Source organism: Acytostelium subglobosum (assembly GCF_000787575.1).
Source record: "Acytostelium subglobosum LB1 DNA, scaffold: scaffold28, whole genome shotgun sequence".
Classification (NCBI taxonomy): Eukaryota; Evosea; class Eumycetozoa; order Acytosteliales; family Acytosteliaceae; genus Acytostelium; species Acytostelium subglobosum.
This window is the reverse complement of record NW_012236505.1, coordinates 447,205-473,739: the sequence shown is the minus strand read 5'-3', so window position 1 is coordinate 473,739 and position 26,535 is coordinate 447,205. Positions and strand designations below refer to the sequence as shown.

Here is a 26,535-nt window from a genome sequence, read left to right as displayed (position 1 = left end):
TTTTATTATTTAATTTTGGGAGGGAACTCAAATAAGATAAAATATGCAGTGTTGTCAACGACTCGTCACAATACATACATATATACATATATACACATAAAACAACATTATCATGATAGAAGCATATTTGGATGATTTTGATAATGAAGGTATGAAGGTCGTAACAATCATGGTAATGTATATATACTAATCAATCAAACAATCATCCTTTAGTGGAGATAAAGTGTCAGGCGATGCGACTGCACGCGGATGAGCTTTGTCAACAACTCAGAAACAACTTTGTTCTAAACATAATGCAATTGCCCTCGTCAATTAGATCAATGACCATTGCCGACTTTATCTCACAATACACACAGTTGGCTAACCAACAAGGACACTCAACAACAACAACAACAAACAACAATTCCAATGACATTACCAACAATATTAATGATGGACTCCAAAATGAGGCAAAGATGGACCAGCTAGATCTTATGACCAAGAGGATGTTTGACATTTTGAATGAACCCATTCATCACATGACCAAGAATTGTTGATTGAACTCCTAGCACTATTGTATATATAATGAATTACAAGTATTGTTAACTGTATAATTATGATGATCATTTTAGAGACAATAAGGTGTATTGTTGTTGAAAACACTACATACTCTCCACTATACACACATACACAAGTCAATCTCCATCTCATCCTGATCTTCCTGATCCTGGCTCGGCAATAACGCTGCCGGGAAAAGGTTTAATCGGAACCCATCGTCACCACGTATTGGTCTATACACCCAGTGGTTCGTATTTATATATAATTGATCATAAGTATGACGATCACCACCCCTCTCTTGTGATTGTTATGTGTATGTGTTAAGGGTGGTCGTTTATTTTTGACACCTCGCCAACAATCACTCATGTCGGCATGCTGTCAGTTGTAACACTGACTTGAGATACACACAGACAGACAAGATAGAGAGAGAGAGAGAGAGAGAGAGAAAAAAGAAAGGGAGGATTGGGACTGGGAGGATGTCAGTGGAACAAATCACTCGGTGCGGCATCATGCCAACTAGCCAACGTTGTCACCAGAGTGCGATTAATCCGTCCTCGCTTCATTATCATCATTCCCACATCACCCACCAAGATGATGTAAATCAAACTCGATCATCCGCAATAATCCACAATATTGTCCATACGGTCTATTACGCAGTGGCACGAATCATTACAACCATCGATCAGCCATGTCATGCCCAGACGTAAATGCAGAATCACCCATTGTATATTTTAATGCCATCCCCCAGTCCTAGACATACATTATCCCTCTATCAATCAATAAATCAAACAAACAAACAATCCATCATCAAGTTAATCCATCCATTCACACAAGTATCTAGTAAACCATCATCCATCAATATATATCAATCAACCTCAATACTTAATACTATTAATTAATTAACAATACTACTTTAGGATATATATATTTAAATACTAATAATATTGATTAATAGTAATTAAAGATGATGACGATTAACCCATCTGTATATTCAGTTGGTGCTCAATATGGATATCCATATTGCAATATACCTAATTCACCATACACCAATGGATATCCACATCCAAACCTGGGTTACCAATCCAGTGGACCAGGTGCACCCACCTTCAACAGCCAAATGACACCGCCATCACAGGATGGACGTGTACCAGATTCTGGTTACAACAACATCAGCTCTCCCTCCCCAAAGAAAAGACCTCTAAGCATGTCAAACATGATGGTTATCTCCACACCAGCAGCCACCCCCTCTACACCCTCAATTCTCTCTTATGGATCACCATTCTTTGGTCATCTGGCCAACATGGAGGTAGTGGTTCCACAACAACAAACATCACCGACCATCTACCAAGACACTACATTTTCTCCTTCGCTCACTGGTGGCATTGAATCACCTCCATCCCTTGAGATGATGGAAGACGATGAGGACCACCTCCGTGATTTCATTTCCCCAGTTCTATATGGCATGATGGATGGACATTCTCGCGATCAGTTGTTTAACACTCTCTCCGAGTACTTGAATGAGGAGATATCATTCAGGAACCTTCTATTGGACCTTCGAATCATTCCAGTATTTGACAACAACTACAAATCCATCTTTCAGTATCTGATTGACCTTTTCCTCTCCATCGAACCAACCCAAAAGATGGCAAACTTCCTAAAGGACAATGGAGTTGAGGATGGTGAGATCAATATTGATCTGAAAGCATTGGAGATCAATGATACCGATGAGAATACTGGTCATAAAAAGGTAAATAATAATTATCCTTCAAGTTGTAGTTACCGATTACTAACATAATCTTATCTTATTGTTGTTGTTTTTTTTGTAGAAAAGGGAAAGGATAAGAAAGAGTGTTAGTAGAGGATTAAGGAATCCACCAAACAAATGGACCAAGGAAGAGTCGCAGAGACTTATCCAATTGGTTCACGAGCATGGAGATAAACAATGGAAAAAGATTGCTCATCAGATTGGTGGTGGCAAGACTGGTGCTCAATGTGCTCAACACTGGAAGCGTGTCTTATGTCCTGCCATTAGAAAAGGATCATGGGACGAAGGAGAGGAGCTTAAACTCTTCAGTCTGGTGGAGAAACATGGTCAATGCTGGAAGAACGTTGCATCTGAAATCAAGACTCGTACTGACATCCAGTGTCGCTACCAATACTTCAAGTCCTGTATGTCGAGAGAGGTGAAGTGGTCCCAACGTGAGGATGAGATTCTTCAAAAGAAGGTGTCCGACAATAAGGTGGACGGACGAGATATCAACTGGATGGAGGTGTCCAAGGCTATGGCTCGTGGACGCCAGACAAAGATCCCTCGAACCGCCCTAGAGTGTAAGGTTAGATGGGAGGAGATCAATCTTGGTGGCCCTCCAATTCAAGTGATTCCACACGACGAGTTGCACCAACAGTTGGCTCAATCTCCATCGCTCAACTCTTTGCTTAGAGAGTCCAACCAAGACATGTCATTGTAGGGTATAGACAACTTTAATAAACTGTATTATTTTGTTGCATTGTCTAACATTTATAATGTTATACTCTCTGGTTATTTATTATTATTATTATATTATTACTTTGGTGATGGTATTATGATACAAATCGTTTATGTTTTATCTACTCCACCTTGTTGACTTGTTGTCTCTTCTGTCTATAGTCATGCAATAACTGTGATGGGGTAGATGTTGGAAGATTGGTGTAGTCCACACTTGGGTCGTCATTGTCATTGGAGACCGTGATGTCGTCTGTTCGGAAAATCTGTTCCGGAGAGGTTATGTTCATACTCTTCAACTTGTCAGTGATGACTGGGGGCAGGTGGCCGCTGCTACGCAACTCGACCGGTTGTGGCGTGGGCATGAAGTGTGTGTGAGTTCCATTGGTGGAGACTGAGAGAGTCGTTGTTTTGGTTGGTGTCTTCACCACTGGTGAGGTCTGTTCAACTGGCACGGGTGGTCTAAGAAGACCTGCAGCTGCCTCAGCGTTTGCCGCAAGCATTCTTCTGACCTCTGGTGATTGCAAATCGAAGCTGTCATTGAGTGAAAGGTCAAATGGGATATGACCGTAGAGTTGCTTCTTCTCCATGGCACGTAGTCTGAGTGCTGACAAATCAGCAGACATGTTGTCCAAGTAATTGAGAAGTACCTCGATCTTTTGGAGTAGCAATAACTTGATCTCTCTGAGTTTCCTTGGGGACACAGTGGCCCTCTCGCGTGGCTCATCATCATCTTCTTCTTCTTCGTCTGATGTATAATCGGATGAGTCGGTATAATCATCATCGTCATCATCGTCATCGTCCTCCAACTCATTTTGGTTGAATGATGAAGTCTAACAAAAGATATTAGTGTTGTTGACAAAGGTAGTTTGATTAAGCACAACAAGATAATGGATACTTACAATTTGTTCTCTTAGTTGCTGTTGCTGCTGATGATGTTGTTCCGCACACTCTTTGGTGGCGTGCAAGGGACACTTGGAGGCAGCATCTGACAATGCAACCAATGACTCTGTTCTCATCTTGAGATCAATTTCTCTTTGTCTGTACTTCTGAGTGCTGCCAACAATCTGGATGGACTCTAGGATCTCAATCGAGTTGACTAGATCCTTTGACTCGACAGAGACAAAATGTTGAAGACGAGCTAGCTTTCGAAGCATGTGATCATAGCCCTTGACTGGCTCATCAACATTGACGGCATCCTTTTCCTTCTGAATGGACTGGGCGCCTGTGATTGAGTTGACGAGACGATAGTTGATCTCCTTGATGATGCTGCACTGGTTGTTGAGTATCTTTGTTTCCTCCTGGTTCAACTCTTCAAAGCTCTCCTCAATGCTTCGCACCACCTTTTTCTTTTCATCAACTGTAGTTGTTGTTGTTGTTGTTGTATTACTACTCATGTTTGTGTAATGTTATATATATCGCTGAAATAATAATACTATCTATTTATAAAGTATACATATAAATAAACTTCTTCGGGAAAGTTATTAATAATACCTGGTGGTAGGAGCCAAGGCGGATGAGAGAGAGATTACAAGGATTATTTTCCTTTGGTGGTGAGATTCCAGAACACAAAACGGAACTTCTTTTAAATTATTTCAGTAGGAAAACAAGGGGGTGATATCGATCAAATATGTTTTTAAATTTTAATATTTTTTTGGTGATCACTCCTACCCTCTCAGAGGGTTAGTGACACAACAAAAGAAATCAAACACACAACTGTTTTAATAAGAAGAAGAAGAAGAAGAACAACAACAACATCAATAATAATTAGTAATAATAATAATTATGTCGGCAGCTTCAGTTCATACAGGTTCGGCAACTGCTGCTGCTTCTGCTGCTGCCACTACAGTGAACACAACACCACAACAACAACAACCAATTATTCAACAACTTGTATCAACACCTCAGGAATCACTCAAGCATTGTGAATGTAGAAATGCTAAGGAACTTATTCAACTCATTAGGTCAGATGCCATTGAGTTCATCGAGGCATCTTGGCCTGATGACATGGGCCTCTGGTACAGCACCTCAATCCGCTCACATGAGGTGTCCTTGCAGAACCTGGTCGAGGGTATCAGATTCTACGATCAAGTCCTGATGGTTGACTCCTCGTCTGCACGCTTCGACCTAACAAAGAAGAACAAGACCATTCTCGTACGATGCTCAAGCGTGCAAAGAATGTCACTGACCACCGACAACAACTCATCTGTCTCTGCCAGCTCAAGGTCTTCCAGGTCGAAGCAACCAAACAACTGTAACAACAACAACAACGCAACACAACAACAAAGACATCACAACCACCCATCCTCAGCATCCTCCCCTCCATCGATGTTCTCCTCGGACGATGACGGTGGTGCAGACTTTGATGAGTCGTCCAATGATGAATCGGTGATTGGTGACTGCGAGGTCTATCACAGCCCCTCAATGCCAACCAACAAGCTCTCCTACCTAATTGATGAATCGGAGCGAGAGCGCACGAGCAAGAGACACCCCTCCAGGAAGTCACCTCGCGCCCCCCATGCCTCACTGAACGACTCCTCCGATTCTATCCTGACCGACTCGTCTCCTCCCGATTCACCTTCCACCAATCCACCATCCTCTCCTCCACTCTTGGGCAAGAGGAAAGATGCAGATTGGTTGGAATGCCCAAAGAACCGGGTGGAGCTGGTGCCCGATCTCTCCAATCCAACACTTATCGCTCTGGAAAGAGTTCCTGATGGCATGGCATCCCCTGGAAGGGTACCAAACTCTGAACTCTCATCCATCGATAATACTGAGAGGTTGATAATGTAAGTTACACTCGCAATTTAGTTATCACATATAACAATAATACTAACACAATATCCTACTCCTTTACTTCTTCTTCTTCTTCTTATGCTCAAACAGAGAAGGACAAATCCAACTGCCACCCCTTCTTCGACCTCGCCAGTATCATGCTTGTAAGATTTCCAAGGAGGAGCGATCCTCCAAGAGAAGAAAGAGTCATACAACATTGTTTTGTAGACATTGTGGCACCAACGACACTCCAGAGTGGCGCAGAGGACCAGACGGACGCAAATCACTTTGCAATGCTTGTGGTCTTCACTATTCGAAAACCATCAAGAGAGAGCACCAGAACCAGATCGACCAGACCAGGACATTTGACATCACCAACCTCTTGAACCCTGCTGCTGAGTGCTAGCTAGGCTGTGTTGCAACATCAGCCGAATCACTCACCAACACCAATCAATGGGCCTGTTTGCACAGCCCTTGACTTTTTTATATCATTCTTTCATTCATTCATTCATTCTCATTCTGATAGTAATAAATAACACCTCATCATAATAATCGGTTGTGTGTTTGAAATTCTTCAAAAACAAAACAACACAAACAAAAACCCTCACACAACTTGGAACCATTAATTAATTTACAGAGATATATATAAAGAGATAAAGTATAAAACAGATGAGCCAGTCAACTTCAAACACAGAACAACAACAACCAAACAATAATGTTACTGATAAGAATTGGATGTCTACATCGACCTCAGATGTTATTATGAGTCAATTCTTTACTGATGGAAGCGGTAACCATCACAACAACAACAGCAATAGCAACAACTCATCAGGTTTGGGCCTATCTGGAAACACCATACCATCTACTCTGATGAAGCAAGATACAGTGCTGTCAAACTTTCTCAACACTGACTCTGATTGGTTGGGTGCTCATCATAACACTGGTGCCGGTGGCAACAACAACAGTCAATACTTCCTTAGGTCATCGTTCTCCAATGGTGTATCTTCACAGTTTGGTTCTATACTTCAAACCATGCCATCTGATCTGTTGAACATCAACCGACAGAGCATGCTAGAGTCCAACCCTTTCCCAAACGTCAGCATTGGAAATCTAGCGACCAATATCACACCTGAACATATGTCTATGTTTCAATCGCACGAACAACATCACCACCAACAACAGCAACAACAACATCCACTACACAATCAGTCACCAATGAACACATCGGGTGATGACGAAGAATTAGTCTCTACTCCACCAACACCTCCCATCGACTCTACACCTCCACTGTCATATCAGACAACATTCCGCTCAGAATCATCATTGAATGACCCGTTCTCCAATGTACTCAAGAACGATATGGTGCACCCTTCTCCAAACGGGGAGCCCAACGAATATGAGCGCCCAACCAAGCTTGCACGAACAACAACACTACAGTTGGACCATCTACCGGCCACCACCTCAACCACATCGACCGATCCCTATCAGGATGAGCTCAACAAGTTGGCCAAACTGGACGTACACATCAGTTTCCTGCGCTCTCAAACCGAACGACTGGAGGAGGACATGGAGAAGATGAAGCAACACTCCTCCCAGAACCTGTCGAGATCGTCATTCTTGAACAAGTATGCTGGTACCAACACAGAGAAGATCTCACAAGAGTTCTACAATAGTCTTGTCAATCGATACCATGAGCGAAACAATCGATTCCTCAAGGCAAAGGAGAAGCAGATCGCTGTCATCTCGAGTCACGAGCCCGTTCTTGCCGATGAACTTCACACCATCTACACAACAATGAAGAAGGAGATCGACGAGGAGAAGGCTGAGCTGCGCAATCTACTCACCAAGACCATCCTGTTGCCTGCAGATCTTCACCTGATAAGGGGCACAATCGAAGGACTAAAGTCACACTACCGCATCGTGGACGTACTCTACAACGAACTTCAGTACGTCCTGAACAAGAAGAAGCCCGAGAGTTGCTGCGCCATCATCTTGGTACAGCAACCAGCATCTCAGGTCATCTTTAGAGGTGGCAAGGGCATATCAGAGCCATTCAAGGTGGAGCTGGTCACAGGTGTAGTCATGCCCGAGAGTGTATCAGTGGTCGTTGCCAAGATCGACAAGAACGAAACGTATGTCAAGACACACTACATCCACAAGAAGGTCAAATTCACTAATATGCGTTGTTTCACACGTACAACAAACAGAACAAAGAAGGAGAAAGCTGCTGCAAAGGAGACATTGGAGAATAATGAATCGTCATTGGACAACTCAAACAGGGCCACATTCTCAAATCTCAAGTAAGTTGAGTTGAAGCTCTATCATTCTCATCATATAGACTGACATCAATCAAACAAACAAACAACAGGGTCAACATCTCAACTCGAATGAGTCCTTCATATCTCAAGTTTGTTGCAACAGTGAAGGACAGAGGTAGCAAGACTGGCAAGATCATTGAGAGTGTACAAACGAATCCATTGGTGGTCATCACCAACGAGAGTCAGTGGTCAGAGGCCTCTGGCAAACTATTGGCTGGAGAGGTATTTGAAGACCGTGAGGAGGTACCATGGGCCCTTTTTGCCAACATCCTTCACAGCCATGTGTTTACAACAACTGGACAAGTACCGGATGAACCAAAGAGGAAGATTCATACTTGGGAGTGGGACTATATTCAACAGAATCACTTTGGTAAGATTATCTTTGGAAATGTAATGTTCACTTTGATTGTTTTTGTTGACACATTTTGAAAAGCATCGAAACCAACATTGACCAGGTCAGAGTGCAAGGAGTTTTGGACCAAGTTTGGTCCGATATTGCAAACAATCCACTTCAAGAGACACATTTCAAACTTATGGTTTGATGGGTAAGTGGATGTCTATATTTCCATGGACCGACCCTAGTCTTACTAACACCCATTTCCTCCGAACAATCATATCATAGTCTCATATGTGGATTCATATCAAAAAATGAATGCAACCAATATTTATACAATGCAGAGGAAGGATCATTTTTGATTCGATTCAGTGACAGCATGCCAGGTTCTTTCGCAGTGGCATACGTTACGAACGACGAGAATGAAAGGGTGAAGCACTATTTGGTCAGACCTGAGGAGATTGGACCCAACAAGACTCTTCCCGACTTCCTCAGAGAGAGATTCCAGTTCAAGACACTCTACAGACTCGAGCCAGCACTCAAGAAACTCACACCTGTTCCCAAGGACGAAGCCTTCAAATCATTCTATTCCCAAGAGGATTTCCAAACCTGGTCACAATCCAGGTTATGTTTCTGGACTCTAATTTGGTGAACCATAGTATCCAACAACTACAACAACAACATGACAATACAAATCACAAATCACCACTACCTTCAATCACTCATTCATTCACTCATTAATTCTCACCACCGATGATCATCATCAAGTAAGATGACAGTTAGGGGTTGCTCAATTACAACGACGATAGTTTTCAACAACCACACACCTTCCCCCCCACCACACACTAGGGAAAACTATCCAACGTGGCGGCTAGGGTGAGTGTTTATTCATTAACTCCAAGTCATAGTACTACTGCATTCATATTTATATATATATATATCTACTCAATATATATTTATAGGATTTCAGAATCATTAGAGATGGAGAAACTAATTGCACGACTTGGAGAGAGCAAGGGTTTCCTTGTTGCCTTTGGTTATGGTGTCACTTCAGTGTCCATCACATTCTTCAACAAAGCAGTACTGAACGTTTATGGCTTCGACTATTCCAATGCACTGACACTTGGTCAAATGGTGTTCTCACTCTTCTTCCTTACTGTTATGAAACAATTAAAGCTTATCACCTATCCAGACATTAGCAAAGACCTTATCAAGAAGGTAGGTAGTACAACATTTCATCTCGAGGTCAAACAACCATAACAACAACGATGATGACTCTATACTTACATCTGATGTCACTCGCAAATCTAGTTGGCTTCACTCTCTGTATTGTTTATCTTGATGGTCGTCTCTGGACTGGCCGCACTGGCAAAGACCAATGTGCCATTGTTTAGTGCTCTGCGACGTCTCTCAACACTCATTGTGATTCTTGGAGAGAGAATCCTACTTGAAAAAGTGACGCCAGCCAATGAGATTCAGTCAGTTGTACTAATGGTACTGGGTGCCCTCATTGCAGGATGGGGAGATGTCACCTTTGACTTTGTTGGATCATTGTATATATTGTTCAACTGTTTTGTAACTGCTGGATATCTAATATACATTGGTATGTGTTAATACATTCAGTCAGTCAGTTGGCACTGTACTAACATGTGTCAATCTGTAAATAACAACAACTTCTAGCCAAGAAATCCAAAGAAACAGGATTGAATACATTCGGTCTAATGTTCTATTGTAATATCATTTCAATACCAGCAACGATTGTCCTAACAGTGCTGACAGAGGGAGAGGGCATTATGTCCTATGGAGGATATGGCAACCTTGGTTTCCAGGTATGTGTTTGGCAAACAACGAATCGGATGTCTGGTGAACTAACAACAACTACAACTTATCACCCAACTACAATAATAGGTATGCTTCCTAATGTCCTCAGTACAAGCATTCCTATTGAACTACTTTATCTTTTTGTGCTCCACCTACAACTCACCTCTCACCACCAGTATCACTGGTCAGATCAAGTCGATCCTGCAGACCATTCTGGGACTGTTTATGTTTGGAGATGTTGTTTTGTCTGCCATACTGATCTATGGTTTGGTCATCAGTACTCTTGCCAGTTTCTGGTACACCTTTATCAAGTATAGTCAACAACTGGCGAGGGCCAGCCAAGCCAACTTAAATAAAGTTTAATCATTGAGTCAATCTGATGATGCGCCGAGGCTAATCAATTCTTTCAATAGTCCAGCGCAGTGACCACTTACGATCTGGGACGAAAACGTTACCATCGTAAAGACGGATATTTTTGGTGAAGCGTGGTGTATGTTCGATTTTAATGATTTATTTTTTTTGTTTTTCGGATTTCACAACCAGGGTTGGTGTTCGAAGCATTAGGTGGTACTTACACATGATCACTGACAGTCTTTAAGCACTACATATTACTATTACAAGTACTATATCATCAACAACAACATTGATTTATAAACAACAATGCCAGAGCCAGCAGCACAACCACAATCCCCACCTTTGACTTTCAACCTCTTCTTGAAGTACGGTATGGCCGGTGCCCTCGGTTGCTCGATCACTCACAGCGCCGTCGTCCCACTCGATGTCGTCAAGACTCGTCTCCAGACCAACCCAGCCAAGTACACTGGAATGGTCAGTGGTTTCAGCACCATCATCAAGGAGGAGGGAGCCATGATGTTGCTCCAGGGTCTCGCCCCAACTGCCATCGGTTACGCTCTGCAAGGATTCTTCAAGTTTGGTTTCTATGAGGTCTTCAAGAAGAAGTACGGAGAGTTTGTCGGTCCAGAGGCTGCCGTCACCTACCGTATCCCAATTTGGTTGGCTGCTTCCGCCACCGCTGAGGTAAGAATCAATTAATCTATCAACCAATCAAGCAACAACAGCAACAAAAAGTTTGTCTAACGCACTACCTGTTATTATTATTTATTCTAGACCATTGCTGATCTCGCTCTCTGCCCAAATGAGGCCACCAGAATTCGTTTGGTCTCTGACCCAAGCTTTGCCAAGTCCCCAGCTGAGGCTTTCACCAAGATCTTGAAGAATGAGGGTCTGGTTGGTCTGTACAAGGGTCTCCCACCCATTTTGTTGAAGCAGGTTCCATACACCATGGCCAAGTTTGCCGTGTTTGAGTACACTGCTGAGAGCGTCTACAAGGTGTTGGCCTCCCGTGGCACTCCAAGAGAGTCCATGACTGACGGACAGAAGCTCACTGTCTCCCTCGGTTCTGGTATTGTCTCTGGTGTTGTTGCCGCCATCGTGTCTCAACCAGCCGATACTATCCTCTCCAAGATCAACCAGGAGAAGACTGACGGTGGTGTTGCCAAGGCTATTGGAAACATCGTTAGACGTCTCGGTTTCTCTGGTCTCTTCCTGGGAGTCGGAACTCGTTGCTTCATGGTCGGTACTCTTACCGCAGGTATGTATCACTCAAACCTTTCACATTAGACCAATCAATCAATTCAATCTTATGACCATACTAATCAAATTTATCGTCAATCTCACATGTAGGCCAATTCTTCATTTACGATGGATTGAAGCAGGCTCTTGGTATCACTGCTAAGAAGTAATACATTCTTTCCTACAAAGCACACTAAATGAATAAATAATCCATTCTTTCCTAACAAACATGGTTTTCCCAAGTAGATCATAATGACAACCTGGCATCCATCTACCAATTAATTAATCACCGCCAGAGATAATAATTACATTATTATTTGGTCAAGGGATGACACTTATGATGAAAAATTTTTATCAGTTTTGGGCTGTCATTGGCGTCATTGCTTGCCGATTTTCCCAATCAAACCAAATCACTTTGAAGAATCCAAATGGAATGAAACGAACAACGATCATCTTCATTAGCAGGTCTCTACATACACATAAATAACAACAAATAACAACAAATAACAAACAAACAAACATGTATAAACCATCAACAGCAGCAGCTTTGAGAGTATTTGCATTGTACAATAAGGTGTCACACAGTAGTGGTGTATTCCGTTGCTACTCATCATCAACTGCTACTCCTACTGCTGCTGCTGCCGCTGCCACTACTCATCAACCATTGAGAATCGCACTCGTTGGCGCCCCAGTACGTATACTGTCATGATCGATCAATAGATCGATCTTTTATACCAGCATGCAAAAGTTACTGACACAATCGATCATTCGATCAAAACACACACAGGGATCAGGTAAAGGAACACAATCAGCAAAACTAGAGAGAGACTATTCAATCAAACCAATATCAACTGGTCAGATATTGCGTCAATCGTCCAAAGAGGACTCTGATCTTGGCAGAGATATCAAGGCAAAGTTGGATGCTGGACGTAAGTCAAATACTCCCGTGGCTGGCAACAACACAAGACTGACTAACACAAAATATATATATGTAGAGTTGCTGTCCGATGACTTTATGTTCAAGATTGTCAAAGAATATCTTTCAAAGATGAATGTAAGTGGTCATCGATGACCCGTCCATTGATTACCATTTCCTTACACCTTCACACACGCACCACCCAGACCTACTTGCTCGATGGTTTTCCTCGAACCACAAAGCAGGCTGAAGATTTGGACAGATGGCTTGAGGATCAAAAGACTCCATTGGACTTTGTACTATACATTGATGTGCCAGAGGAAGTGCTCATCGATAGAATACAGGATCGTTGGATACATCCAGGCAGTGGACGCGTCTACAACTCCACCTACAACAAACCAAAGGTGGCCATGTTGGATGATGTGACTGGCGAGCAATTGATGCGACGCTCCGACGACAATGAGGAGCGTAAGATCAAGGACAGAATTGAAACGTATCATCGAGAGACCATGCCCATCCTCGAGCACTACAAGCAACGAGGCAAGTTGGTTTCTATCTACTCGCCAAACTCTGACGTTGGGTATGAGGCAATTACCTCTTATCTAAACAATTATTTCAACAAAAATAAGCAGCAACAGATGTTGCTTCAACAACAACATCAACTACCACCAACACACCTTCTGACAATAACAACAGCCACCAACAACATCAACAACACCTTGAATGACAAAGTATGTTTATAAATAAATAACAGAATCACACAAGAGGTGTCTTTGGAGTTTTTCTCTCCTTTGCATGATCAGTTGTCCCCACTTGCACCAATGATTGCTCGTGTGCAAGTGGGGACGATCTCTCCCCGCACAACCCACATCAAATGTGTCGCCTGCGTTTTTTGTTGCACCTCCAAAACACTACAAAAAAATAAGTACCAGCATGGTGAGATAGGGGGTCAGAGTGAATGAAGGGAACGTTCAAAGAATTTCCCCCAGGTGGGAAGTTTCGTTTAGAAAATAATTATTTGATTTTGGTGGTGATAGTGGGAAGGGGTTGTTCCCCACTTGCACTAGAGAGAGACAGAAGGAGGTAGTTGAAGCTTGCTCTCACCACCATCACCATCCATCACCTCGCACTAAATGCACCATTGTTCACTCATCATTCATCACAATCACTACTCATAATTATTTATTTGTAACACTTATTTATTCGTTTGTTTATTTCTTTCTGTAAAATATAAATAGTACTATTGTTACATCAATATTTATCTAATATATATTCTATTAATAACTTACACCACCTCAACTATACAACAACAACAACAACAACAACTACAACAAACATGGGAAGCAGTATTGTCAATGGTTTAAATCCTTTGGCTGATCCATTAGCCCTATTTATTGTTCAACTCTTACTTATTGTAATCCTTTCAAAGCTCCTAGCATGGGTACTATCATATCTATATCGTAAGTAGAAAACATCAATGGAACAACCATAATATGTTGTCGATAATTAACCAATTTGTTCACCTTCTTATATTCTCACTCTTTCCCCTCTATTACTCTTCTTCTCTTCCAATCTAAAAAGAACCACCTGTCATATCCGAAGTCATCACAGGAATTATATTAGGACCATCTGTTCTCGGTAACTCCCTGGCCTTTAAGAACAATGTATTCCCGGCGTCAAGTCTTACAACACTTAACGTCATTGCCAACATTGGTTTGATCCTCTTCATGTTCATGATCGGCCTCGAGGTTGACCCCAAGCTCCTAAAGAACAACGCCAAGATGTCCATCATCATCTCACTGTCGTCCATTATCCTGCCATTTGCCATGGGTGTTGGTTTAGCCGCTGTTCTTTGGAACCAACTAGGTGCCACCAGTCCAGACATATCATTTGGTCTGTTCTGTGTCTTTGTTGGTGTGGCCATCTCCATCACTGCCTTTCCTGTGCTTGCCAGAATCCTCACTGAGCGTGGTCTTATGCAGTCAAAGGTTGGTGCCACCTCACTTGCTGCAGCATCTGTAGACGATGTCATTGCCTGGATCCTGCTGGCCTTTGTAGTTTCGTTTGCCAACAACATCAAGAACACGGGTCCACAAGGTATCGCAGACAAGTTGGGTGCCCTCTGGACATTCATCCTTTTGATTGGCTACTTTGTCTTTATGATGTTCCCTGTCCGTTTGACCTTGATCTACATCTACCGCCGCTTTGTCAAGAATGAGGCCCAGAAGCACAACTTTGTAGTATTCCTGCTCATGTTGATGTTCATGTCAGCCTTCTACACCGAGGTGATTGGAGTGCACGCTATCTTTGGAGCGTTCGTCCTGGGTGTTGTCACACCAAGAATCGACGCACTGCATCTGACCATCGTAGAGAGAATTCAAGACGTCGTCACCATTATCCTGTTGCCATTGTACTTTACCAACTCTGGTCTCAAGACATCTCTTAGCTCCATCAACTCTGGTGTCGCTGGTGGCTGTACCATCCTGATCATCGTCGTTGCCTGCATTGGAAAGATTGGAGGTGCCACCTTTGCCGCAAGATACTGCAACAATACATGGAGAGAGTCAATCACAGTCGGATTCCTGATGAACACCAAGGGTCTGGTCGAGCTCATTGTGCTCAACATTGGTCTTCAGATTGGAGTGTTGAACCAACAGACATTCACCATGTTTGTAGTGATGGCCCTCGTCACCACCTTTATGACCACGCCAGTCGTCAACTTTATCTACACACGATGGGTCGAGAAACAGAGCCGCATGCCTATGATCCCAAGACAGAGTGGAAAGTTCGACATGCTCCTCTACCCATCCAACCCACGTCAAGGTCAAGCCATGACCATGGTTGCAGGCTCAATCGTCTCTGTCACAAAGCCAAAGAAGTACAAGGTTCGCTCCGTGTACGCCACCGAGTCATCCGGTGACCGTCCATCGACCTACTTCTTCCACAACGTCTCCTCTTTGCCACCCTTGCAACGCGAGGTCTACCAATCTGTTCAGTCACAGTCAGCCATCGTGGGAGTGAGTGTCAAGCCAGTGGTCATGAGCTCAACAGACATCTCCACAGACATTTGTCACATTGCCAAGAACGCGTGGCCAGACCTTGTGCTCATGGGCTACACACCAGAGAATGCCGATCTCACCGTGTCAATGAACCTCCGTGGTGACAGCTTCTACGGTAGAACCATCCAGAAGGTGCTACAGAACGTCCGCTCTGCCATTGGTGTCGTTGTGGACAAGGGACTGGATCGCTTCAACAAGAACCACCACATTCTATTCTCCTACACTGGCGCTGCCTACGAGACTGACGCCATCACTGTTCTCTTCAAGATGGCCAGAAGAAACAACATTAACGTGACCATCATCACCAACCACATCGATGAGGTGCGCAACAAGATTAAGGAGTCCAAGAAGCTGGACATGGAGAGATTCCTTCTCATCCAGAGTGAGGATCCACACAGAGAGATCGTAGAGAGATCGACCAAGGAGGAGCTTGAGTACTGGCTTGTCATTGTCGGAGTTGCCCGCGAGGATGCCTTCAGACAAGAGAAGCTGATCAACACGTCCACCTTCTCACTGCTGTTGGTTCATCCAGCCAACAGTCTGTTGGAGCAGGGTGGATTGCCAATGGAGAGGAGCATCTCCACAATCAATGTACCTGACATATCAGACGTTCAAAAGGATCATGCCATTGAGCTTCCAGATTATAACAAGTCCAACTCCTAAAAAGGTGGTTGCAAATGAATAAATAGGATATATATAATATCTTTCTTTTCGATGTACATAAGTTGGTTGTGATAATAGTTAATGTTATAACAACAACACCAACAAATCTTATCTATTATAATATAACCGAAGTTCATTTTGATTTGTTTCGTTTGATAAATTTCATTTTATTTAATTTTTTCATTTGAATACCCTCACACAGCTGATTCTTTGTCAAAGCGAATAGATCAAAGTTGAATCCTTCTTCTACTCCACGCAGCATACTCAAGCCCACATATATTACACATACAGGATGAAGGTCATCAAATCCTCAAAGACTGTCGAGATCCCAGCAGGAGGTATGTATCAAGATAGCCTCAAGCAGATTAGGATTGATTGGTGATTCAGAGACACCTTGGCGATCATCCAGGTATCGATCCACTGATTGTAGCGAACGTATAGACTAATCTCTGTATCACCACCTAATCATTCAGTCACCGTCCAGGTTAAGGGACGTGCCGTCAAGGTCACTGGCCCACGTGGAACTTTGAAGCGTGAGTTCAACCATTTGTCCGTTGACATCAACCTCGTCGGCAAGACCAAGAAGGTCGTCACCATCGATCTCTGGTTCGGAACTCGTGATCAGATTGCTTCCATCACCACCGTTGCTAGCCACATTGAGAACATGATTACTGGTGTCACCAAGGTATGTTTTGGACGACTCTCTTTTTGGGACATTATACAGCACTGCAGGAAGCCCATCATCATTGCACAGCAGAACATCCATCAAGCACAAGAAACATAATCTAATCACACACACACACATATATATATGTCGATCATCATCATATACAGGGATACGAGTACAAGATGCGTTTCGTCTACGCACATTTCCCCATCAATGTCGTCGTCGTCGATGGAGGCAAGGTTGTTGAGATCCGTAACTTCTTCGGAGAGAAGATCGTTCGTCGCATTCCTTTGCTCGAGGGTATCACCTGCACTCGTACAGAGAAGGTCAAGGACGAGATTGTCCTCGTTGGAAACGACCTCGAGAAGCTCTCCCAGTCATGCGCCAACATCCAGCTCCGCTCTGCCGTCAAGTTCAAGGATGTCCGTAAGTTCTTGGATGGTATCTACGTCAGCGAGAGAAACGTCCTTGGCGAGAATTAAAGCCTGAACCAGGAAGTAATAAATGTAGGGATCTAAACACAATATCGATAACTTGTTTGAACTTATTATTGTTGTTGTTGTCACCATCACATCTTTCAATTTATTGTCACCACACCCAGAGCACTCGCTCCTTCCTAAGATGACAACAACGGAGGTGACAACACCAGTCAAACCCCAAACAATCAAGTTTTTCATTACCTTCCAAGACCACCCTACTGATCACGTGGTCCTTGTTGGGATCGTGATCGATCGTGGATGGTTGGCCAATTAATTTAAAATTATATTTGTTTTGGGATGTTTTGATGGGAAGATTGGTAAGTTGATCGTTGAAACTACAACATTAGCATAACCATCAGCAGCATTGTATTATTATTTATCATCCAAGCCATTATTACAACTGTACTATTACTTTTTTCAACATCACATCACTTACAATGACTGTCGGCGATAACAATAATAACGATGATCGTTCAATCAACAATAAGATGACACTCAGAGGTGCCGCCAACACTATAAAGCACAGTGTGGGATTGTACTTTGGAGTGGTCGACCAACCAAATCAAAACAGCAATGGCCAGAACAGTGACAATCCATACTGGATGCAACAGGGCTTCTGGGAGCAAAACCAACCTCAACCATCTTTAAAACTACAACAACAGCAACGAGCTGATTTGGAAATGGCACCACTTCCTCCTTCCTATGCTTCACATGACTTTACCCAGCAACCACTACCACAACAACAACAACCACAATCTTACACGCCAACTGGCGAAACACACACCGCATCAGCTCCAACACTCGATTACTACCCACCAGAGATGGTTGATGCTGATGGAGGTGCTGGTCCGGCTCGTCGTGCCCGTGGAAGAGGCCGTGGCAGAGGTGGATACCCAACACAAGAGTCTGGTAGATTCGATCAGAGCACTGACTCGGCACCAACTGCACCACTCACTCCCATGACACCAATGGGAGCCAGCAGTCTTAGACCGATGCCTCGTCGTGGAGTCTCATCGTTCAACCTCAAGGACGACGATGTATCAGCTCCACCTCCACCTCCACAGTACTATCCATTCTTTGCCATTCTGATCAGTTTGGTGGACGTAGCTGTACTGGTTTGGGAGATCATACTAAACAAGGGCTTTGAGCCATGGAAGGTCAATCCATGGTTTGGACCATCGGCCTCAGTGCTCCTTCAGGCTGGAGCCAAGTACACACCCTACATGCTCGCTGGTGAATGGTGGCGTTTCTTCTCTCCAATGTTCCTTCACGTTGGAGTGTTCCACTTGCTGATGAACCTCATGACACAACTGCGCATTGGCATGCAGCTAGAGCGACAGTATGGCTCACACCGTATCGTTCCCATCTACTTGCTCTGTGGTGTGATGGGTAACCTGTGCTCTGCGATCTTCCTGCCACTATCGGTCCAGGCAGGAGCGTCTGGCGCCATCTTTGGATTCCTTGGCGTGCTGGTCACCGATCTGTTCCGCAACTGGAGTCTCCTCAAGAGTCCGGTGATCAACTGCTGCTCACTGCTCTTCACGGTGGTGTCATCGTTTGCCGTTGGTCTGCTACTGCCTGGTGTGGATAACTTTGCACATTTGGGAGGCTTCATCATGGGCATCCTCGGCAGTCTCATCTTCCTGCCCAGTCTGACGCCCAAGCGAGCAGTTGGCAAACGAGTATGTCTGGTGATCATCGTGCTGCCATTGACCGTGGCAGTCTTTATCACATTGTTTGCAGTGTTTTACCGCCAGATTCCAACAGAGACCTGGTGTCCCGCTTGCAAGTATGTCACATGTCTACAGTTCCTCAGTTGGTGCAAGGCTGGCAACAGTTAAACAACAGACCAGTGTGTAATAACACTCGGTATTCAATCAGAATTGTACAATTACTACTTATAAATAATAATATTATTATTTGTTTCGTCCATCGATTTATATATATATATATACCAACCCATCGAATTAGAGTCGAATGATGTCTATTGTTTCAAAGGATCTGACTTTTTTTTCAGAAGCTTTCAACTAGGGATCACTAGGGGATCACGCCAAGTATTATAGAGCGACATGCAAGAACAGATTTATTCTTCAATATCCGGACTCATTCTTTGACTCACTCTCATAATCAAACTCTGCACCGCTTGGACATGTTCGAACTGATTGGAAGGACTATAAGCCATCTTTCTTTCGATACTTAGAGAGGAATAACACACTTGAATCATTCTTCCCATCTACTCTTAGATAACTTTGCTTTCCTTCAGCAAATACTCACTTTCAAGCACAATGAATCCCCTGTATATGTCTTCAAGTACTCAACCAGGCCCAATCCTTTCCTTTGGGAGCAGAATCCTCGCAAAGCCATTACTGTTGAGGAAAGTAACTTCTGGAATGGCCAATTCCAATTTGTCATGTCGTTGGACCCCAATGGCAAAATTACAGCAGTTAACTATGAATACCAAGACGATGATGACTATGACAACCAATATTCACACCCAGAAGAGTCCTTATAAACCATAATCATAAACCAAACGACAACTGCTCATTCATTCATTTTTATTTCCTTTTTTGTTACCTTATCTATTTGGAACTTCCTTATAATCTCATCGTTTGAAACATTGCGGAAGTGTTTTGAAAAGAGCGCCAAAAATTGAATATTATTAGTACCTCATTTTTGAATACCTCAACATTAAAGTATTAATTATTGTTAAGTATATATCGTATAGACATAAATATATAAGGTAGAGAAAAGACTCTAGTTAGTTATGACAACAACTAGATCTAGGAGGAACGCTTCTGGCAAGAGCAACGTTTCAAAGTCATTAGAGTCACTGAGGAGAGCAAAGGCTGGTGAGGAGAAGAGATCAGATCAGTTGCCAGACGATGACGATGATGATAACAACTCAAACGTTGATCAAAGTGCTGCTGATGATGATCAAGAGGAGGATAATGTCAGTGACATTGAACAAGAGTTGGAGAGAAAGAGAAAGGAGAGAGACTTTGTTGTAGATGATGGTCTGTATCTTTATACCGTATTCTACAATTGAATGACAAATATTGACCTTTTGTCCTCTCTTTGTCATCCTACATTAGATGGTTTTGGATATGGTGAGAGAAGTGATGAGGAGGACCAGGTCGATGATTACAGTGGTGAGGAGGCGGCAGAGACTGGAAGGAGAAGGATAAAAAAGAAGAAGACAGAATCAAAGAAGAAGACTACAAAGACTGCTGATGGTCAAGCAAAGTCAAAGCCTGCTGCCACTGCTGCCTCAAAGAAGTCTGCATCCATTCCACAGTCCACTCGTATGGATCAGTTCCTCAATCGTTCTACAGCGGCACCATCAACAACACAATCATCATCCAGCAGTGTCACTACTTCGTCAACATCACTGGTATGTGTTTATTTAACATCACACATGTCATGTAGTAGTACAGATACTAACATCGTCACCATCGTTATACAGAGTGAGAGGCTACAAAAGGCCAATCTGGTAAAGAACACTACAACAGTTGATCCCTTGGAACTTTATCTGGATGACCTGCAGTCAAACCCCAATGCAGAGATGGACATTGACACTATCGAGGAGAAGAGACATGAATTGGAGCTTCAAAAGATCAAGGACGAGAAGAGGCAACAGCAAGAGTTGGAGGAGGAGCAGCAGCAGCAACAGCAGCTCGATCAACAATCAGCGGCACCAATCAATGTCAAGGATGAGCTAGTTGCCGATGACCAACAACAGGACTCGGCCATGGACTTTAGCTTTGAGGATGTGGATATTCCTGCACCAGCCACCACCACTACCAAGCCAGCTGCTGCCCCCAAGTTAGACGCAAGGAAGGTGTTGACAATTCCTTCAAAGGGATCAATCCAAACATTGGCAAAGCCAGTCAAACTATCATTGGTCTCACCCAAGACAACCAATGATTGGTGGGCTGAGACTGAGGACAGTGTTGTTGATCAACAAACTCTTGAGAACCTATCAGTCTCTGATGGTATGTATTTCAATTGGCTAGTGATCGTCGGCTAGTCAGTTAGTCAGTTCCCTAACCAACCAAATTGTTTATCACACCAGCATCAACAATTCAAACATTAGACTCCAAGGATGGTCTTGAGTTCTACTATTTGACAGCAGAAGAGGATACCAATGGTGGTGCCTATCAGGGCAAGATATACCTGTTTGGCAAGGTGCGCCAGACACTCAAGGGTGGTGAGACTAAGTTTGTATCGTGCTGTGTCATCGTTGAGAGTATGGAGCGCAATGTTTTCTTGATGCCACGAGACTATATGAACGATGCCTCTGGACAACAAACAACACGCGAGCCAACTGAGGAGGCTATCCGTGAGGAGATCAAGTCTCTGATGGAGAGCAACAGGATCAGGGGTTGGAAGTGTAAGAAGGTGCAGCGCTCATTCTGCTTTGACTACAAAGAGGAGAACAAGAGCCAAGCCATTGGAAAGTACAACTTCTGGAAGGTCACCTATCCATCAACCTATCCAGCACTCAGGAATGATATCTCTGGAAGAACGTTCAAGGCTGCCTATGGCATCACTTCCACACCAATCGAGTTAATGTTGCTCAAGCGTAACATCATGGGACCAAGCTGGCTGCTGCTCAAGGGCTTCAAGCCATCGCTGGATATGAACTCAAAGATATCCTGGTGCAGACTGGAGGGTCGTGTCCAGTCCTACAAGATGATTGAGCCAATGGGCGTTGCACCAAAGGCTGCCAAATCAACCACCACTGGTTCTGCCCCCAGGACTGCACTGCCCGCATCACCACCAGTGGTCGTCATGGCAATCAGCACGAGGATCGTCAAGAATGGCGATCATCCCGAGGTCATCATGGTGAGTGCCGTCGTCAACGAGCAGGTCTCTATCGAAGGTGCCACACCAACGGTCTCTCAGACACGTCTCAAGTACGTCACTGCTATCCGTCCACTGACTGGCCAGATCATGCCCCACGAGTTTGCCAAGAGCGCAGAGAAGCGTCCAAACCTCACCATCTGCAAGAACGAACGACAACTACTCACGTTCATTGCCGACACGATCATCAGTGTCGATCCAGACGTGCTCACAGGCCACAACATCATTGGCTTTGATCTCGATGTGCTCATCCATCGCATGAAGGACAACAAGGTCACCAATTGGTCCTACCTTGGAAGATTGAAGCGCAGTGTCTTCCCCAAGCTTTCATCAAACATTGGTGACAACGAGAATGCTTTCCAAGAGCGCAAGGTGACCACTGGTCGTCTCATCTGTGACACGTATCTCCTATGCCAAGAGTTCCTCAACAAGGAGAAGAGCTACAAGCTAGTAGAGATATGCAAGAGTCAGCTACACATGGATAAGGCAGAGATCAATATTCTGGGCATTGAATCATATTTCGTCACCGACAAGAAGTATGTATCAACAGTTGTCGGCGAGTGATGATCAACACTAATACTCAATAATCTATAGATTGAACCTCTTGATTGAGTTGAATGAGAATGATTGCCAGGTCCTGTTCCGATTGATATTCAAACTTCTATTCCTTCCACTCACCAAGCAACTCACCAACCTTGCTGGTAATCTCTGGAACCGATCCCTTGCTGGTAACAGAGCAGAGAGGATTGAGTACTTGCTGCTGCACAACTTCTACATTCAAAAGTACATTCTACCCGACAAGATCTACAAGAAGGACGAGTCATTTGGCAGGAAGAAGGCTGCCTACGCAGGAGGTCTTGTGCTCCCACCCAAGAAGGCCTACTACGACCGTTATGTCGTCCTGCTGGACTTCAACTCACTGTATCCATCCATCATTCAGGAGCACAATGTTTGCTTCACCACCATCGAGAGGAAGCAACGAGAGGATGGCAACCGAACCATAAACGGTGGTTGGGAGGAGGCACAGCCACCTCCAGCCACCGTGCAAAAGGGTATCTTGCCATCGGTCCTACAACATCTCGTATCCAAGCGTCGCGAGGTCAAGAGACAGTTGGCCTATGAGAAGGACGATACACTAAAGCAGCAATTGGACATTAGACAACAGGCCATCAAGCTGGTGGCCAACTCAATGTATGGTTGTCTGGGCTTCAGCAACAGTCGATTCTACGCCCTTCCCCTGGCCGAGTTGGTCACCCGTACTGGTCGTGAGAATCTGCAACGTTCCTCCGAGGTGGCAACCAAACTCAACTACGATGTCATCTATGGTGATACAGACTCCCTTATGATCTACACTGGTGTTGGTACCTACAACGAGGCCGAGGAGATTGGCAGAGAGATCAAGAAGAAGATCAACGATCAGTACAGGGGCAGTGTCATGGAGATCGAGTTGGACGGCATCTTTAAGCGTCTACTGCTCACCAACAAGAAGAGATATGCTGCCCTCATCGAGACCAAGGCCGACGGCAAGCTCAAGAGTGAGATCCAAAACAAGGGACTGGACATTGTCCGTCGTGACTGGTGTGATCTCACCAAGGACATTGGCAACCATATCCTCAAGCTTATCATGTCACCAGACGACTCTGACTCTAAAAACCTGCAAGTGCTGATCAAAGAGTACCTAGAGGACATTGCTCAGAAGCTTCGTGACGGTGCTGTCCCTGTTGAGAAGTTTGTCATCACCAAGACTCTGTCCACAGCACCAGAGGACTACAATGATGCCGACTCTCAACCTCATGTCCAGGTGGCCTTGGCCATGAAGGCTCAGGGACACTTGGTGCAGGCCGGTGATCAAGTGCCATACGTAATCACTGAGGGTCCAAACGAGTGGGTCAAGCGTGCCAAGAGCCCGAAGGAGGTAGAATCGCCTTCGTCCATTGACATTGAGTGGTATCTGTCCACCCAGATCCTACACCCCACCTACCGTTTGACTCAGTTGCTTGGTATTGAGGAGGTCCAGCTCGCATCCTACCTGGGTATGAGCACAACAAAGTACAAGTCAAAGGCCAACAGCACCCATGACGATGCTGCCGACAGCTACAACTCAGAGGTATTCCGAGCAATCGACGCTGACAAGAGGTTCGCCGAGTGCAGGAAGCCAAGATTTGAATGTCCACAATGCAATACAAAGGTGGAGTTCTCTGGCGTCTCTGTCGTGGAGGGTGAGAAGCCAGTTCGTCTCCAAATCATAGGCCTTGTGTGCACCAACGAGTCGTGCCAGCAAGCACTTCCACTACCAATGCTCAAGAATCAACTGGCGCTGATCACCAGACACTACGTTCGACAACATCAAGACTGGACGCTCAAGTGCCAAGAGTGTGGCAAAGGAACCAAGAACTACCGCGAGCTGTCGTACAGATGCGTTGACTGTCCAGGCAAGATGGTTCAGGTGTCGGACAGTAAGAAGTTGTTGCTACAGCTGGACTTTATGCGACGAATATTCTCTGCCAGACTGATCCATGAGCGTTTTGGAGATACTGCCAAGGATAGCTTTGACACCAAACAACTTAGAGCCATGAAGGAGCTCGAGTCTACAATCCAGTCCGTGCTTGCAATGAACAAGGACTACAGCCACAATCTCACCTCTCTATTGACACCCAATCAACAGGACTCTGACTTCCTCTCCATGAGACCATGGTTATCAAAGATACAGTAGTAGTCAGAAATCTAAAAGTCAATAAAAATCGTACATTAGCATCCATCTATTGAATCTGAGACCATTTATTATGCTTGATTTACTTGTCTATCCTTTATAAGAGCACGATGTTTCCTCTCTTTTCTTTCAATCTCTTGGGCAATGTGCAATGGTTGAGGGAAGTAGTTTCTGGATACATAGGTGACAAGGTAGGCAGGATAGAGTGATATGACAACAACCACAATGATTGATAGGTAGAAGGTTGGCTCCATCATCAGGTCAATGAACACTTTGTAGAAGTAGATCACAAAGGGAATGAAGAGGTAGCAGTACAGTGTCTCGAACACCCAGAACACGATAATGGATCCCCATACAGTAATATGAATCCACTTGTTCCATTTGCGGATGGCCAACGTAAGACGGAGACTGACTACAAACACCAAAAAGGTGAAAGCTGCAGCGCTCATCAAATATAGGCCGCCAGGCTTTCCTTTTGAGGCTGAGCTAGTAAGGTCACCAAATAACCAGAATGAGAAATAGGATATGATGGCCGAACAATAGACAGCCATTGCGATCCATGACCAGAATACTTTGTGATTGAACTATTGAGGGTTGGTTAGAGACGTGCTGAGATATTGGTTCTCGGTTTGATTCTAACTACTTACTGATTTGCCAAGCTGACAGTCTCTAAAGAGCTGAGGGTATCGTTTGAGGTAGCTTGAGCCAATATCCTTGTCCAGACCTCCTACTACAATGATGGGTATGGATGTGAAGATGACGTTGAAACCAAGGATGTTGATAGCATCATAGTAGCTCTGACCAGAGAACATATTGTTGAGGTTGAACCAGAACTGGAGCATGGCGAATATGATGTTCTTGAAGAAACAGAAACATATTACAAGACAGAGACGCTTGTAATTGTACCTTCCATGGACTAGAATAAGACGCTCCAGGTATCTGAACTGGGCAATGGAAAAGTCACTGGCAAGTACTGCCTGACGACCTTCATTGCCACATATTCCTACACCGACATGAGCCTTCTGGATCATACTGACATCATTGGCTCCATCGCCAATAGCAAGTGTGATTGAGTTTGTCCTTGACTTGACAATGCGTACCACCTCACTCTTTTGGAATGGTGTCACACGACAGCAGACCACCGATGTGCAAAGCTTGGTCAACTGATAGAACTTCTCCTCCAACTCTTTGGTTACGGCCAAAGAGAGAGTTGAGCCATCGATAACAGCAGCATACTGGTTGCGGATACCTTGAACTTGATCTTTCTCCTTGATCCTGGCAATGTAAGAATCAATGAGTATCTCCAAGCTCTCGGCAG

The 26,535-nt window shown here is 44.2% G+C and overlaps 12 protein-coding genes across 12 annotated transcripts; 11 read left to right on the top strand and 1 right to left on the bottom strand.

Moving 5' to 3' along the window:
- Positions 1 to 112: 112 nt before the first annotated feature.
- Positions 113 to 536, top strand: SAMD00019534_107640 (hypothetical protein; the record flags this gene model as incomplete). The annotated part of the gene is made up of 2 exons (XM_012894199.1): positions 113 to 149; positions 214 to 536. 2 exons carry the CDS (start codon positions 113 to 115, stop codon positions 534 to 536), a joined length of 360 nt encoding a protein of 119 aa, XP_012749653.1.
- Positions 537 to 1,504: 968 nt separating this feature from the next.
- On the top strand, positions 1,505 to 3,005 carry SAMD00019534_107630 (hypothetical protein; the record flags this gene model as incomplete). The annotated part of the gene is made up of 2 exons (XM_012894198.1): positions 1,505 to 2,284; positions 2,364 to 3,005. 2 exons carry the CDS (start codon positions 1,505 to 1,507, stop codon positions 3,003 to 3,005), a joined length of 1,422 nt encoding a protein of 473 aa, XP_012749652.1.
- Positions 3,006 to 3,144: 139 nt separating this feature from the next.
- Positions 3,145 to 4,416, bottom strand: SAMD00019534_107620 (hypothetical protein; the record flags this gene model as incomplete). Its single annotated transcript, XM_012894197.1, has 2 exons — positions 3,145 to 3,852; positions 3,922 to 4,416. 2 exons carry the CDS (start codon positions 4,414 to 4,416, stop codon positions 3,145 to 3,147), a joined length of 1,203 nt encoding a protein of 400 aa, XP_012749651.1.
- Positions 4,417 to 4,804: 388 nt separating this feature from the next.
- On the top strand, positions 4,805 to 6,200 carry SAMD00019534_107610 (hypothetical protein; the record flags this gene model as incomplete). Its single annotated transcript, XM_012894196.1, has 2 exons — positions 4,805 to 5,808; positions 5,906 to 6,200. The coding sequence occupies 2 exons, from the start codon at positions 4,805 to 4,807 to the stop codon at positions 6,198 to 6,200; spliced, it is 1,299 nt and encodes a 432-aa protein (XP_012749650.1).
- Positions 6,201 to 6,664: 464 nt separating this feature from the next.
- Positions 6,665 to 9,098, top strand: SAMD00019534_107600 (hypothetical protein; the record flags this gene model as incomplete). Its single annotated transcript, XM_012894195.1, has 5 exons — positions 6,665 to 7,926; positions 8,002 to 8,094; positions 8,163 to 8,482; positions 8,546 to 8,657; positions 8,735 to 9,098. 5 exons carry the CDS (start codon positions 6,665 to 6,667, stop codon positions 9,096 to 9,098), a joined length of 2,151 nt encoding a protein of 716 aa, XP_012749649.1.
- Positions 9,099 to 9,427: 329 nt separating this feature from the next.
- SAMD00019534_107590 (hypothetical protein) lies at positions 9,428 to 10,630 on the top strand (the record flags this gene model as incomplete). Its single annotated transcript, XM_012894194.1, has 4 exons — positions 9,428 to 9,664; positions 9,758 to 10,049; positions 10,127 to 10,275; positions 10,355 to 10,630. 4 exons carry the CDS (start codon positions 9,428 to 9,430, stop codon positions 10,628 to 10,630), a joined length of 954 nt encoding a protein of 317 aa, XP_012749648.1.
- Positions 10,631 to 10,927: 297 nt separating this feature from the next.
- SAMD00019534_107580 (hypothetical protein) lies at positions 10,928 to 12,030 on the top strand (the record flags this gene model as incomplete). The annotated part of the gene is made up of 3 exons (XM_012894193.1): positions 10,928 to 11,305; positions 11,396 to 11,879; positions 11,972 to 12,030. 3 exons carry the CDS (start codon positions 10,928 to 10,930, stop codon positions 12,028 to 12,030), a joined length of 921 nt encoding a protein of 306 aa, XP_012749647.1.
- Positions 12,031 to 12,380: 350 nt separating this feature from the next.
- Positions 12,381 to 13,503, top strand: SAMD00019534_107570 (hypothetical protein; the record flags this gene model as incomplete). The annotated part of the gene is made up of 5 exons (XM_012894192.1): positions 12,381 to 12,551; positions 12,648 to 12,789; positions 12,856 to 12,914; positions 12,983 to 13,356; positions 13,473 to 13,503. 5 exons carry the CDS (start codon positions 12,381 to 12,383, stop codon positions 13,501 to 13,503), a joined length of 777 nt encoding a protein of 258 aa, XP_012749646.1.
- A 612-nt stretch (positions 13,504 to 14,115) lies between these two features.
- On the top strand, positions 14,116 to 16,492 carry SAMD00019534_107560 (hypothetical protein; the record flags this gene model as incomplete). Its single annotated transcript, XM_012894191.1, has 2 exons — positions 14,116 to 14,236; positions 14,358 to 16,492. Coding segments are annotated over 2 exons (2,256 nt in total), but the record flags the coding sequence as incomplete, so codon positions are not given.
- Positions 16,493 to 16,790: 298 nt separating this feature from the next.
- On the top strand, positions 16,791 to 17,647 carry SAMD00019534_107550 (hypothetical protein; the record flags this gene model as incomplete). Its single annotated transcript, XM_012894190.1, has 3 exons — positions 16,791 to 16,836; positions 16,972 to 17,183; positions 17,333 to 17,647. The coding sequence occupies 3 exons, from the start codon at positions 16,791 to 16,793 to the stop codon at positions 17,645 to 17,647; spliced, it is 573 nt and encodes a 190-aa protein (XP_012749644.1).
- A 434-nt stretch (positions 17,648 to 18,081) lies between these two features.
- On the top strand, positions 18,082 to 19,482 carry SAMD00019534_107540 (hypothetical protein; the record flags this gene model as incomplete). The annotated part of the gene is made up of 1 exon (XM_012894189.1): positions 18,082 to 19,482. A coding segment is annotated over one exon (1,401 nt), but the record flags the coding sequence as incomplete, so codon positions are not given.
- A 926-nt stretch (positions 19,483 to 20,408) lies between these two features.
- SAMD00019534_107530 (hypothetical protein) lies at positions 20,409 to 25,220 on the top strand (the record flags this gene model as incomplete). Its single annotated transcript, XM_012894188.1, has 5 exons — positions 20,409 to 20,658; positions 20,737 to 21,035; positions 21,108 to 21,636; positions 21,738 to 23,043; positions 23,102 to 25,220. The coding sequence occupies 5 exons, from the start codon at positions 20,409 to 20,411 to the stop codon at positions 25,218 to 25,220; spliced, it is 4,503 nt and encodes a 1,500-aa protein (XP_012749642.1).
- Positions 25,221 to 26,535: the final 1,315 nt, after the last annotated feature.